At 41.3% G+C, this 16,033-nt stretch overlaps 1 protein-coding gene across 7 annotated transcripts in view; it reads right to left on the bottom strand.

The window, feature by feature from the left end:
• Positions 1 to 16,033, bottom strand: part of LOC137416763 (reticulon-1-A) — a 77,099-nt gene that overhangs the window by 34,773 nt on the left and 26,293 nt on the right. For 2 of the 7 annotated variants that reach the window (XM_068102379.2, XM_068102378.2), the window contains exons 2-4: positions 14,436 to 15,149; positions 12,945 to 13,727; positions 8,038 to 8,727 (exon numbers count right to left, since the gene is read on the bottom strand). In XM_068102379.2, coding sequence (XP_067958480.2) covers positions 8,038 to 8,727; positions 12,945 to 13,727; positions 14,436 to 15,120 — 2,158 coding nt within the window. In that variant the 5' untranslated portion in view covers positions 15,121 to 15,149. Of the gene's footprint in view, positions 1 to 3,024; positions 3,226 to 8,037; positions 8,728 to 12,944; positions 13,728 to 14,435; positions 15,150 to 16,033 lie in introns of those variants that run through there. The other 5 variants (XM_068102382.2, XM_078766547.1, XM_068102380.2 and 2 more) reach the window with 4 other exon arrangements.

Raw genomic sequence — 16,033 nt, 5'->3', positions numbered from 1 at the left:
TGTTCGCTCAAACATAATGTTCGCTCAGACATAATGTTCGCTCAAACATAATGTTCGCTCAAACATAATGTTCGCTCAAACATAATGTTCGCTCAGACATAATGTTCACTCAGAAATAATGTTGACTCAGACATAATGTTCACTCAGACATAATGTTCACTCAGACATAATGTTCACTCAGACATAATGTTCACTCAGACATAATGTTCACTCAGACATAATGTTCACTCAGACATAATGTTCACTCAGACATAATGTTCACTCAGACATAATGTTCACTCAGACATAATGTTCACTCAGACATAACGTTCACTCAGACATAACGTTCACTCAGACATAACGTTCACTCAGACATAACGTTCACTCAGACATAACGTTCACTCAGACATAACGTTCACTCAGACATAACGTTCACTCAGACATAACGTTCACTCAGACATAACGTTCACTCAGACATAACGTTCACTCAGACATAACGTTCACTCAGACATAACGTTCACTCAGACATAACGTTCACTCAGACATAACGTTCACTCAGACATAACGTTCACTCAGACATAACGTTCACTCAGACATAACGTTCACTCAGACATAACGTTCACTCAGACATAACGTTCACTCAGACATAACGTTCACTCAGACATAACGTTCACTCAGACATAACGTTCACTCAGACATAACGTTCACTCAGACATAATGTTCACTCAGACATAATGTTCACTCAGACATAATGTTCACTCAGACATAATGTTCACTCAGACATAATGTTCACTCAGACATAATGTTCACTCAGACATAATGTTCACTCAGACATAATGTTCACTCAGACATAATGTTCACTCAGACATAATGTTCACTCAGACATAATGTTCACTCAGACATAATGTTCACTCAGACATAATGTTCACTCAGACATAATGTTCACTCAGACATAATGTTCACTCAGACATAATGTTCACTCAGACATAATGTTCACTCAGACATAATGTTCACTCAGACATAACGTTCACTCAGACATAACGTTCACTCAGACATAACGTTCACTCAGACATAACGTTCACTCAGACATAACGTTCACTCAGACATAACGTTCACTCAGACATAACGTTCACTCAGACATAACGTTCACTCAGACATAACGTTCACTCAGACATAACGTTCACTCAGACATAACGTTCACTCAGACATAACGTTCACTCAGACATAACGTTCACTCAGACATAACGTTCACTCAGACATAACGTTCACTCAGACATAACGTTCACTCAGACATAACGTTCACTCAGACATAACGTTCACTCAGACATAACGTTCACTCAGACATAACGTTCACTCAGACATAACGTTCACTCAGACATAACGTTCACTCAGACATAACGTTCACTCAGACATAACGTTCACTCAGACATAATGTTCACTCAGACATAATGTTCACTCAGACATAATGTTCACTCAGACATAATGTTCACTCAGACATAATGTTCACTCAGACATAATGTTCACTCAGACATAATGTTCACTCAGACATAATGTTCACTCAGACATAACGTTCACTCAGACATAACGTTCACTCAGACATAACGTTCACTCAGACATAACGTTCACTCAGACATAACGTTCACTCAGACATAACGTTCACTCAGACATAACGTTCACTCAGACATAACGTTCACTCAGACATAACGTTCACTCAGACATAACGTTCACTCAGACATAACGTTCACTCAGACATAACGTTCACTCAGACATAACGTTCACTCAGACATAACGTTCACTCAGACATAACGTTCACTCAGACATAACGTTCACTCAGACATAACGTTCACTCAGACATAACGTTCACTCAGACATAACGTTCACTCAGACATAACGTTCACTCAGACATAACGTTCACTCAGACATAACGTTCACTCAGACATAACGTTCACTCAGACATAACGTTCACTCAGACATAACGTTCACTCAGACATAACGTTCACTCAGACATAACGTTCACTCAGACATAACGTTCACTCAGACATAACGTTCACTCAGACATAACGTTCACTCAGACATAACGTTCACTCAGACATAACGTTCACTCAGACATAACGTTCACTCAGACATAATGTTCACTCAGACATAATGTTCACTCAGACATAATGTTCACTCAGACATAATGTTCACTCAGACATAATGTTCACTCAGACATAATGTTCACTCAGACATAATGTTCACTCAGACATAATGTTCACTCAGACATAATGTTCACTCAGACATAATGTTCACTCAGACATAATGTTCACTCAGACATAATGTTCACTCAGACATAATGTTCACTCAGACATAATGTTCACTCAGACATAATGTTCACTCAGACATAATGTTCACTCAGACATAATGTTCACTCAGACATAATGTTCACTCAGACATAATGTTCACGCAGACCACACCCAACACGTGTATACGGCGTGTGCTTCAAATAAAAGTGCATATCCATAATAAAAACAAATTACTAATTTAAATTTAACTCAGGATTAACAGATTTTAAATAAAAACAGCTGAAAACCATTAATATAATGCAATTCCAAAAACTAATTTTACCTTTGTTCCACATTCCATTTGCAGATTCTGATGTACCATATACTGTGGTGCAGAGCGTAGGTGCTGCCGAAGCAGTTCCTTGGGAAGGATTACACTGCGTGGTTTGCCATTGCCTTCCCAGACATTACATTTACAGACGTTATTATAGCGAAGCAACATTTTTCTTACTCGTCACGGCACGCAAAGGTTAAACCGAAAAACATGACCATAATATTAGGGAAATAATCTGTGTCATTGTTACAATGACCCTCAATTAATTGCAAGGCTGTCAATGGCCCCTACTGTCGTTTCCGGACAAATTTTGATCAATCCATGCAGCCAAGGATGTCAGAAGCTTCAACAATGTTACAATGATATTGAAAATGTCCGATGAAAGAAAGAAAAAGAAAGAAAGAAAGAGACCCAACAAACAAAACAAAACACCGATTTCCTAGTAAATACCGCAACACTTCCACGAAGGCCCTCCAGGCTCCATCGTGTGTGGCCTTTGATGATCCCTCCAAGACAGAAAAGAGGTACCGGGGTCACTGCAAGGAGGAGCAGCCGAGGCAAGAAGCGACGAGGCAGCACGGCGGCACGACGGATGAAAAAGAGGGCGGGGCCAAGGCATTCCGCAGCCAATCGCATGGAAGAGAATGGGCTGCAGATCTAAGGTGATTGGGTGGAGCATGAAGGGGAGGCGGTGGGTCGCTTTGTGCGGAGAGGTGGGTTCGGTGGCTGCGTGAGAACAGGCAAGAAGCAAGGTGGAGTGACGCAGCGCAATGCACCCAGAAGCAGCACCCGAGGAAGACCGCACGACGAGATCCCGTGGGACGACCATTGATCCCGGGCAACACGCCATTTCCAAGGGACACGGACAAGAGCGTCGCTTTGTGCCACGATCGGATTCTACTGACGCATCGCGTCCAACATGGCACACAAAACAACAAGCAGACATGTCCCTCCAATTTTTATTTATTTATTGTTTTGAGCCTTCAATCCAAAAGAGGCAAAATCTTGCATATTTATTTGCACCTAATCTTGCCTAATTTAATTCATTTTCCTAGATTCAACATCTCTCGGTTGCCCCTGTTGGTACCAGTCTTGAATTCCTGACAAAAACTCACAAAGCAAAGATCACGTCATCATCCCTCCATCGCATCTTCACTACCCTTTGTTTTTTTCACTAATGAATAATTTTTCTTCTTTCTTAGACTCTAACCGAATGCATTAGCAACATCGAGAACAATAGGTTGCGCAGACAATGGAGAACAATAGGCTGCACAGATAATGGAAAACAATAGGCTGCACAGACAATGGAAAACAATAGGCTGCACAGACAATGGAAAACAATAGGCTGCGCAGACAATGGAAAACAATTGTCTAATTTTCGTCGCCCTTGATGGAAATCACTTTTTTGCAGCAAGCCTACCTGGATGTATATGCGGCACCGATGCGAAACAATGGATGCAGGTGATTGCGCAACATCGATGCAAATGGGTCCGCACAAACTCTGGTCCTATCCTTTTGTGTTGAATGAGCATGCAAAGGGGTCTACCCATCCGAATGATGGCGACTGGTTTAATCGCCATCATTCGGAACAGTAGACACAAAACTACGCCATGGACCTACACACGACGAAAGATCGTCACCCAAGGAGATTCTAGGACAAATCCTCCGCAGCAAACTGTCGTTCGGCTCTTGCTCAATATGTCAATATGATCCGACGCTGTCAGACGGCCATCTGGCCCTTCCAAACCAACAATATACTCCAATGGCCACCACACTACGCCGAAGCCAAAATCCTCATCGTCACCATCAAGTTAAAAACCAACTACACAGGAGCCTCCAACGAATTCTAAGAATACAGAAAATAACTAGAATGGCACTCAGTAGAGAGCATCCACATGGTTGGCCATACCACTCAATGGTGAAGAATCACTTTGAAAACTTCTACGAGCCGGATCCGGATCTTCACCAAAATTGAATCGATTCTTCCTTGTCACACACACAACCTGTCCAACAAGTTTCGTCCAAATCCATCCATAACTCTTTGAGATATCCTGCTTTGTATCGTATTTGGCCCTTTCTCCCAATGGTGAAGAATCACTTTAAAAATTAAATAATTCTCATATCCGAATACATTTTCAGATCTTCACCAAAATCTAATCTATTTGTCCTTGTCAGACACACAACCCGTCCACCAAGTTTCGTCCAAATCTGTCCACAACGTTTTCAGATATCCTGCGATGTATCGTTTTTGGCTCTATCTCCCAATGGTGAAGAATCACTAAAAAAATTATATTAGCCAGATAGGAATCCGGATCTTCACCAAAATCTAATCATTTCGTCCTTGTCACATACACTACACCTCTGCCAAATTTCGTCCGAATCCATCCACAACTTTTTGAGATATTTTGTTCACAAACGGACAAACAGACAGACAGGGGTGAAAACATAACCTCCATCCAGTTTTGGTGGGGGAGGTAATAATGCTCCAGAAAAGCCAATAAATAAACAAGAAGACGTCATGCGTAGCACGATACTTGCAAAATCTGCCCCTTCCCCCCAAAAGTTTTCCAATGATACAGCAAATTGTCCATTTCATGAAGATTAAAATTTACAATCTTGATCAAAGCTCGGGTCAACAGGATGAAAAGTGACTATTTTTCAGATGGAAAATGATGATTTTGGAAGGTTGACCTTGAGTTGACCTTTGACCTCAAAAATAGTTACTTTCCCTATTTAGTGACTCAATGTGCAAATGCTGTTCAATTTTCAAGTCAATCGGACGAAAATTGTGGATATTTAATAATTTGGCCTATGTTGACCTTTTAGCCTATGTTGACCTCAAAAATAAATGGTGGTTGAATTCAGTGACCATATATATAAATCCTCTTAGAAGTTCAAGTCAATCAAATGAAAATTGGTGATTTTAGAAATTTGGCCTATGTTGACCTTTTGGCCTGTGTTTACCTAAAATATAATACGTGGTTGAATTCAGTGACCAGACATGCAAGTCCTCTTCAAATTTCAAGTCAATTGGATGAAAATTGAGGATTTTAGAAATTTGGCCTATGTTGACCTTTTGGCCTATGTTGACCTCAAGTATACTTGGTGGTTGAATTCAGTGACCAGATATGCAAGTCCTCTTCAAATTTCAAGTCAATCAGATGAAAATTGAGGATTTTAGAAATTTGGCTTATGTTGACCTTTTGGCCTATGTTGACCTTTTGGCCTATGTTCACCAAAAAATATAATTTGCGGTTGAATTCAGTGACCAGATATGCAAGTCCTCTTCAAATTTCAAGTCAATCAGATGAAAATTGAGGATTTTAGAAATTTGGCCTATGTTGACCTTTTGGCCTATGTTGACCTTTTGGCCTATGTTCACCAAAAATATAATTTGCGGTTGAATTCAGTGACCAGATATGCAAGTCCTCTTCAAATTTCAAGTCAATTGGATGAAAATTGAGGATTTTATAAATGTGGCCAATGTTGACCTTTTGGCCTATGTTGACCTCAAATATACTTGGTGGTTGAATTCAGTGACCAGATATGCAAGTCCTCTTCAAATTTCAAGTCAATTGGATGAAAATTGAGGATTTTAGAAATTTGGCCTATGTTGACCTTTTAGCCTATGTTGACCTTTTGGCCTATGTTGACCTTTTGGCCTATGTTCACCTAAAATATAATTTGTGGTTGAATTCAGTGATGAGATATGCAAGTCCTCTTCAAATTTCAAGTCAATTGGAAGAAAATTGAGGATTTTAGAAATTTAGCAAAGTTGGTGACCTTTGGCCTATGTTGACCTTTTGACCTTTTGACCCCAAAAATAATAGGCTTCTTGGTTTTGTCCAACTCTACCACGTGGTGAAGGTTCGTGAATATTGGTTAAAAATTGTGACCTGCAGGCCAGTGACAAACAAACAGACAGACAGACAGAACCACAAACGCAACCGACCAATATAATTGAAAAATCTTCGATTTTGCAAGTAACAAGACGACGTCATGCGGAGCACGATACTTGCAAAATCCGCACCCCACCCCCAAGAAAAAAAAATTCCATTGATACAGCAAATTGTCCATTTCATCAAGATTAAAATTGAAAATCTTGCTCGGGTCAACAGGAAGAAAAGTGACGATTTTTCAGATGAAAATGATGATTTTGTAAGGTCGACCTTTGATCTTTTGACCTCAAAAATAGTTAGTTTCCCTATTTAGTGACTCAATGTGCAAATGCTGTTCAATTTTCAAGTCAATTCGATGAAAATTGAGGATTTTATAAATATGGCCTATGTTGACCTTTTGGCCTATGTTGACCTCAAAAATACTTGGTGGTTGAATTCAGTGACCAGATATGCAAGTCCTCTTCAAATTTCAAGTCAATCGGATGAAAATTGAGGATTTTAGAAATTTGGCAAAGTTGGTGACCTTTGGCCTATGTTGACCTTTAGACCCCAAAAACAATAGGCTTCTCAATTGGGACGACCTATACAACTTGGTGAAGTTTCGTGTCGATCGGTTTAGAATTGTGACCTGTAGGCCGGTGACAAACAAACAGACAAACAAGAAAACGTCATGCGGAGCACGATACTTGCAAAATCTGCTCCCCACCCCGAAGAAAAAAAATTCCATTGATACAGCAAATTGTCCATTTCATCAAGATTAAAATTGACAATCTTGATCAAAGCTTGGGTCAATAGGAAGAAAAGTGACGATTTTTCAGATGAAAAATGATGATTTTGGAAGGTTGACCTTGAGTTGACCTTTGACCTTTTGATCTCAAAAATATTTGTTTCCCTATTTAGTGACTCAATGTGCAAATGCTGTTCAATTTTCAAGTCAATTGAATGAAAATTGAGGATTTTAAAAACTTGGCCTATGTTGACCTTTTGGCCTATGATGACCTCAAATATACTTGGTGGTTGAATTAATTGACCAGATATGCAAGTCCTCTTCAAATTTCAAGTCAATCGGATGAAAATTGAGGATTTTAGAAATTTGGCCTATGTTGACCTTGTGGCCTATGTTGACCTCAAAAATATTTGGTGGTTGAATTCAGTGACCAGATATGCAAGTCCTCTTCAAATTTCAAGTCAATTGGATGAAAATTGAGGATTTTAGAAATTTAGCAAAGTTGGTGACCTTTGGCCTATGTTGACCTTTTGACCTTTTGACCCCAAAAATAATAGGCTTCTTGCTTTTGACCAACTCTACCATGTGGTGAAGTTTCGTGAATATTGGTTGAAAATTGTGACCTGTAGGCCGGTGACAAACAAACAGACAAACAGACAGAACCACAAACGCAACCGACCAATACACTTGAAAAATCTTCGTTTTGCAAGTAATAATTCTCACTACATGTTGACTAAAAGCACAGGGACTGATATAACGTTGGAAACTAAAGCGAATAAGAAGATATCAATTTACGGTGGTTTTCACAAGAAACTCTTCTCCGATTATGGTGATTACCGGCAACATTTGTTGAAGAAGGTGTCTGCTCATCCCTCGGTCTTTGATCTCTTCGAGCGATAGCCCCAGGATCTGCTAAACCTTCAGTTTCCATGAAGCCATCACGTCCGCCCTTGTCCTCTTGTAAAGCTTCTTCTAATGCGAGGCAAACATCTGAAGGTGCCTCCATAACTGGCTCTACGTCATCTTGGCTTTTCCAATCATCGGTCTCTGGTCCAGCATGACTCCCTGCCAAGGGATCCCGCGTCGGCACCGAAAAAGGTCCAAATTCGGAACGCTCTGGGATTTCAATGCCTGGAGAGAGTGGCTCAGATTTGGGAGAGTCACTCAACTCGGGAGACTCGTCTCCATTGGCAGCTTTCTCCCCGGCTCTACATACCACCAAGAAGGGCTCAGAATCGGGACTGTGCATCTCAACATCTCTGCCTACATTCGATTCCTTTTCTTCCTGCACTTCTCCCTCCTCTTCGTCGTCATCCAGTTCTTCATGCATCCCTCGTGGCACGCTCATCGCCGCGACCGAATCCACATCTTGCCACACCCCAGCTCGCACCACCGAGCCGGCGGAGCCGTCTGAGGAAGCAGACTCGTCTGAGCAGCTCGAGGAGTCAGAGCCACCGCTGCGATGACCTGCAGGAGCGGACTGGGTTTCATTCCGGGGAGCAAGGCTTGCAGAATTGGATGGTTTGTCTGGCAAGCATGCAGCAGGGCAGGTGAGCAAGGGGGAAAAAAAAAAGAGGTGCAGGTGGTGGAAAGGCAGAGAGCAAAAGATTAGATCCCAAGACAGAGAGAGAAAAACGTGCAGTATTACACACTCAGAGAGACAATGTTGTAGTCTAGTCGAAAAACACAAATAAATAAAGCTCTTCCTGAAAATTTCACGATATTGACAATATTATTTTTTTTCCCCCTGACAATAAATTACTGTTTGGATTTCCACAAAGGAGTTATTCATTCTGTATTTATTGCACTGCAAGGAGGTGTTTTTTTTATCGGACTGGTGGGTATATATTGTGCCGATGCCAAGGTAAAGAAAATTCCCACCATATGTGTGGACGTAATTATTATCAATACGGACTAGGTCAAATAAACCATTTTGCGCAGGTTGTGTCGAACAATACAAGGGTAAACAAAAAAAACAAAAAAATAATAACAAGGAAAGATGAGTTCATTTACAAATAATAAAGTTGATGAAAATTTTGTTCATACATGAAAATGATGAGTGAAGGAATAAACACGAAAGAGTCAATGGCGTTTTAGGGTAAACTGAGAAAATGTGAAACTTTAACGAGTTTAGAACACTAAATAAATGACTATTACTCATCATGAGCCTCGCCCTTTCCAAAGGGAAGGGATTGTGTGTCTGTGAATGTGCCAAGTCGACATGCAGATCTACTTTAATCGAGATCGTTCATTCTCAAATCTACTTTGATCTATACACCCCAGCGATTCTCTGCATTGTGAGATGAAGTGTCTTGCTGATGATCTGCAATCCCTCCAATCAACGCATCGACTTTCCTGATTTTTTTAAATGCCACAACACCAGGTTTCAACAGGGTGCGCATGGTGTGCGAGTAATCGTCTTCTTGTTTGCTCCCAAAATCCAGGCTCACTGTTCACCTCCACTCATTCATTCCTCTTTTCTCTCACCTGTGGAAACAACTTCCTCAGTCTGTTTTGTCCCAATCTTCCCTCCAAGCCTTCAAGACAGCTGTTCACCACTACCTCGTGTCATCCCACATCAATACTCATGATTTCCTCTACCCCAAAGGACCCCAATCCCAAACACTACCTTTTTCCATATTATTGTGGTTTTTTTCCCCCCTCTACCTCACGTCTTTTCGTTTGTTAGTAGTCAGTCTCTTTGTTCCTTTTCTGTTTCATCCCCCACTTTCTGCTTCCTCTTCGTGCTGTGTTTCATTCAGCTTGTATGCAGATTGTTCACTCCCATGTGTTCTTCTCCCCCTCCTGCTGATCGCACTCTCACTTCTATTGTCTGCTGTTGGTGCATCTCCCTTTCAACAAAATTCTCACTCTTCCATGAGCCTCGACCATGTGTACAACAAAAACAACTGAGGATATCCAGAGTTTTGGAGTTTGGACATATATATATACAGTCACGTGAAAAAGTAAGTACACCCCATGTAAAGTTTTGACTTTTTCAACATAATTTAACATACAGCTATTTGATCTTCATTTCAACAATATTGATAGATAACGGTGATATAATGTAACAAATATCATGAAACATTTACATTTTGTCGTCCATTGTATAATTTAAATAAACATAAATGCAAATTTCGCATGTGGAAAAAGTAAGTACACCCTTGGCTCTAATAGGTGGCATTGCCCCCTTTGGCAGAAACAACCTCAAGTTGGCGTTTCTTATAACTGCCTACCAGTCTCTGACATCGACTGGGAGAAATTTTTGCCCACTCCTCCATGCAGAATTCTTTCAGCTGTGCGATGTTTGAGGGGTTTCTTGCATGCACAGCTCGTTTCAAATCCCCCCACAACATCTCGATGGGATTTAGATCTGGGCTTTGACTTGGCCATTCCAGAACCCTCCATTACTTTCTTTTCAGCCATTCCTTGGTGGATTTACTGGTATGTTTAGGGTCATTGTCATGTTGCAAGGTCCACTTTCGGTTGAGCTTCAACTTTCCGACAGATGGCCTCACATTATCCTCAAGCACCCTTTGGTACAATGAAGAATTCATAGTGGATTCTATGATGGTGAGCTGCCCAGGCCCTGATACAGCAAAGCTTCCCCAAACCATAATATTTCCACCACCATGCTTTACAGTTGGTATCAGGTTCTTGTGGTCAAATGCTGTCTTTGGTTTTCGCCAAACATGTCTTCTGGTACTGTGGCCAAATAGCTCTACCTTTGACTCATCTGTCCAGAACACATTGTTCCAGAAGTGCTGGTCTTTGCCAAGGTGTTCATTGGCAAACTTTAGTCTTGCCCTGATGTTCTTTCTGGACAGCAAAGGTTTCCTCCTGGCACACCTCCCATGTAGATCAAATTTGTGCAGCCTTTCTCATGGTAGACTCGTGCACTGACATCAACATTGGCAAGAGCTACCTGTAGGTTCCGTGATGACATTCTGACGTTCTTAGAGACTTCTTTCAGCATCTTGCGGTCTGCTCTCGGGCTGAACTTGCTGGGGCGGCCTGACCTGAACAATTTGGCAGTTGTTTGGAATCTCCTCCACTTGTAGATGACCTTCCGGACAGTCAAATGATTGATTTCAAATTGTTTGGAGATCTTTTTAAATTCCTTCCCAGACTCGTAGGCATCTATACCCTTCTTTCTGAAGGCCTCAGAGAGCTCTTTTGATCTAGGCATGGTGACGCCGCACACTTCAACAACAAAGTGCAAACCAAACTAAATGTCTGAGGTTTAAATAAGACAGGTTCCTCCAAGATCCCCTCTAACGATGTTCTAATCATTTGCACCTGAGCTGGTGCACCTGATTCTAATTTTAGGTATTTGAAGTAGTGATAAATGTAGGGGTGTACTTACTTTTTCCACATGCGAAATTTGCATTTATGTTTATTTCTATTATACAATGGACAACAAAATGTAAATGTTTCATGATATTTGTTATATTATATCACCTTTATCTCTCAATATTGTTGAAATGAAGATCAAATAGCTGTATGTTGAAATATGTTGAAAAAGTCAAAACTTTACATGGGGTGTACTTACTTTTTCACGAGGCCAATATAGTAGTTTGTTTGTCAAGAGAACACGTTTTTTATTTAATTACTCCAATAAACGAATTTAGCTCTGAGGATGAAACATGCCAGTGATTCACTGCAATTTATTACTTAATAATTAAAGGCGTGCAGTATAATCATTCCATAAAGCTGTCGGGTTTTAACTTTCCATTTGGATTCGTTAATGTTCAAACCTTCACATGAAGTTCCACAAATGATTATTTTCAAGTTTAAAATTGAATGTTGTTTTCTTTTCTTTTTTAATGCAAGGTCAAGGCTCATGGAAGAACGAGAACACAACATAACAAAAGCAACAGTGGAGAGATGGGTGGGGGGACACCAACAGCAGGGTTGAAGGCCAAAATAGAGGGGGACTTGTGGAGGGGATGCACGGGGTGGACAAAATATATGGATACAGAGGCAAACTCTCAGGAAGGAAAAACTGGAAATTTGGTATGAGGTGGTATTGGAATTGGGGGAGATGAATAATGAAATTTTAAACTAAAATATATCCGTTCTGGAGCTAATTGTTAAGTTATCGCTGTTGGCGAACCTATGTTTCCCCCCGAAACGATTAATAGCCATCCATCATCAAATAGCACGAGGTTTTTTGAGGTCAACTCGTAGTTCAAGATTGATGTTGGGGATGCAAGTGCTGTCAGCCCGAGCCCCATTCTTATCCGACAGGACGATACAGAGGTAGCACACTTATCTCGTCGGGGTTTGATTCCCATCCCAACTAGAAACTGTCGAATTGGTGTTTGCAGACAGGGTGCTGCATCTCAAAATGCACCCACCATCGATCGGATGTACATTAACATGAGGACCCATCTGTTTGTATTACTTGGTGGATGGTAACAATCTTTAAACAAAATCTGAGCCAAATGCCAAATTGCTACCTGGACCAGCTCCATCCACATCAGACCTAAAGAGTCAGTTTGTGAAAATGAGCCAATCAACACCTCCTGCAGCTGTCCTCACAGTAAGGTGGGATTAATTGGGATCATTAAACTAGGAGTGGTAAAAGTCAGAAAATCAGAAAACGGAAACTTGAAATGAATAAATAGCAGGGACCACAGCTGTAATTGGTAGATGAAGCAGGGATGAAAGATGCACCGCATATTCAGGTCAGAAACAGACAAGGTGGAAGAGTGAGCTGTAAAGGGTGCCGTGAACAATACCTGCAGGAAGTTGAACAGAGGAGGCCGTCAGTGGAGAAGCCACCAAATGAGAAGTAAAGCCCATCATATGATCCTCATCACACTTCCATGTGTTCTGGGCATGCTCTGCAAACCCCTGCATCTGTTTAGCATCTGTATCAACTTTGGCTATTTCATCAACACTCTGTCCAAGCTCCGGAATGGTATTTTCCATGTAAATCTCCTCAAGGACATTAGTCTGGAGTGATGACGTATCCATCCGACACACATCATGCATTTTGTCATCCTCTACAAACTCTGGTACAACACCTTTATGAGCTACGTTCTCTAAATGCCCGACATCCAATGGTACTTCACCGCCGTGCTTCGTTTCTACATCTATGATGCAAATTGGTGATTGGTTTATATAATCAGGCCTCTGGAAGCCGTCATCATAGGTGGAGCCCGCTGTGTGGCTTGTGGATGACGTGTCGCCATTTGTTTTGAACCAGGAATGGCCAGGGTCGCCGGCTGATGCAAGACCAAGTGAGGGCTGGGAGCAAAGCGCTGCATACAAGGGCAATGCACAAGGTTGTGCCGCAAATGATGGCGATATGTGACCTTCCGTTAGCGATTCACTTGAGACGGTTTCAATGCTGCTGGAGCTGATGCTAGGCCGCATGCTAGCCACCGGAGTCGTCTGGTTGAGTGAAGAAATCCCGTTTGAAGCAGAAGCAGAAAAAGGAGAAGTATGAGGAAGGAAAGGAGCAGATGATGAAATGGCAGGCATAGTACCACCACCGGCAGAGAAAGCCAAGCCTTGTTCTGCAAGCAGAAAGTAGGGGAGAAGGTGGGAGGGGAGCAGGGGAGAGGGAGAGGAAGGAAATAAAGGAACAAAAACAAAAAAAGGAAAAAGGAAAAGGAGAGAAAACAGGACAGATTACAGGCAAAGAATACATCGAATCAAATGCTGTGGCAGAAGGGCCCAAAACCCAAAGACCTGGAATCTTCTTGAAGCCAGGATGTCTGTAGGCTACGGATTTCAGTGTCAAGATGCTGTTCTGTACCACTAATGTTATCAGTTAACATCATGGCTCAGGCTGTCTGTTTCACAGCAAATTAGTAAACTTTTGCTTATCTATTTACAAAATTAATTACTACTCGATGCACGCCACTTCCAAGCACAAAAAAGCAATGTTTCAGCCACCCCATGCTTTTATAGCACTCTCTCAAAGCATAATTGGCATGTTTAGTGATGCCGAGAATACAATTTCATGCATCTTGAAGATCTGAGCTACAGGCCCGAGTTCAATTCAGACTGCACTATAAAACACTCCCCCCACCCCCACCTCTTCTCCCACCCACCAAACAGCCTTTTCATTAAGCAATCTGAGAAAACTAGAAAGCTCACCGGATATGAACGAGTAGCTGTAAATGAGTAGCGAACAAACAAAAAACGAGCAAGGCGATCATAATATTTCAGGCAGACCCTTTGTCTTTGATTTCCACAATCCCAAAAACGACGAGGCTTACCATATTTTGGCATTTTTGGCTCCTCCTTTGCACTGCTCGTGACATCTTCAAAGTCTTCCTGACCTTCCACCTCCACACGATCTGGCATCTGTGGTGCTGTTGGCTGCAGGAAGGTTCTTTCCACAAGACCTGGCTGCGCCCACTCTGTGGATGACACATCTGCCCATTGAATTTCAGGTTCATACATCTCATCGGCACCTTGGACGTGAGGGCTTGGTAGTCGTCCTGGCGGATCTTTTGCCATTTTTATAATTTCAAGCAATTGTCCATCTCGTTCCTTCACTTCTTCATCCTCATCATCAGTCTCATCATCCTCTTCTTGCTTTTTGCTTACATCCATTTCTTTTTCGAACTCTTTCTTCCCGCTACCCCGTTCTTCCATCTCACATTTCTCGTCAACTGCTTTCAGAGGTGAGCCTTCTGAGCTTCTTTGGATTCCTTTAGCCATCTTATTCATCTCTTCCAACAAATCAGGAGGTATATGCTCAAGCATTGTGCTTCCATAGACTTCTTCAGTATCACTGTCGCTATCCACTACATATGGCAGTTGTCGAGTCGGCACTGTGGGATGATCAGGATATTTGGCCTCTGCCTTTTGACTCTCCACTGGTGCTGCGGTGTAGATGTCTGGCTCTTCATCTTCCTCTTCTGACGAAGAAGTTCCAATGATTTGTTGAGGCGTCATCTGGTGTGCAGAGCTTCCAATATGATGTCCTGAAAATGATGGTAGAACATGAACATTAGATACAATAGAGAAAATATTAGAAAAACAACAGCAAACTAGAAAGCATCTGAAAATGCATAGCCCGTCCAAGTCCGTTTGTATACAGACGTCTTCATATTAAGCTAAACATGACAAAAACAGTTTAAAACTAGAAAGGCACTCAGTAGAGAGCATACCTCCACCAGGTGAACAGTTTACGTTTTGTATCCTAGAGTAGACCAGAAAATCACAATACAGAATCACATTTAATCAAAATCATCTGTCCACAATTTTTTGAGATATCCTGCTTTGTATCGTTTTTGGCCCTATCTCCCAATGGTGAAGAATAAAGAATATATATATATTAAACTAATACGAATAAAGAATATGTATATATATTCTTTATTCTTCACCATTGGGAGATAGGGCCAAAAACGATACATAGCAGGATATCTCAAAAAGTTATGGATGGATTTGGACGACACTTGGTGGAGAGGTTGGGTGTCTGACAAGGACGATTCTATTCGATTTTGGTGAAGATCTGAATATGGATTAGCATATGAGATTTGTTTAATTTTTTAAGTGATTCTTCACCAGAGATGGGGCTAAAACAAACATATAGCAGGATATCTCAAAAAGTTATGGACGGATTTGGACGAAATTTGGTGGACAGGTTGTATGTGTGACAAGGAAGAAACGATTCAACTTTGGTGATATCTCCCAATGGTGAAGAATCACTTAAAAATTCTAGTAGTCAGATCCGACTCCGGCTATTCACCAAAATCGAATCATTTCGTCCTTATCACATACACTACCTCTCTGCCAAATCTCGTCCGAATCCGTCCACAACTTTGAGATATTTTGTTCACAAACAAACAAACGGACAGATAGACAG

The sequence above is a fragment of the Myxine glutinosa genome, chromosome 12 (assembly GCF_964187855.1).
Source record: "Myxine glutinosa chromosome 12, kmMyxGlut1.1, whole genome shotgun sequence".
Classification (NCBI taxonomy): domain Eukaryota; kingdom Metazoa; phylum Chordata; class Myxini; order Myxiniformes; family Myxinidae; genus Myxine; species Myxine glutinosa.
This window is presented reverse-complemented; position numbering and strand designations above follow the sequence as displayed.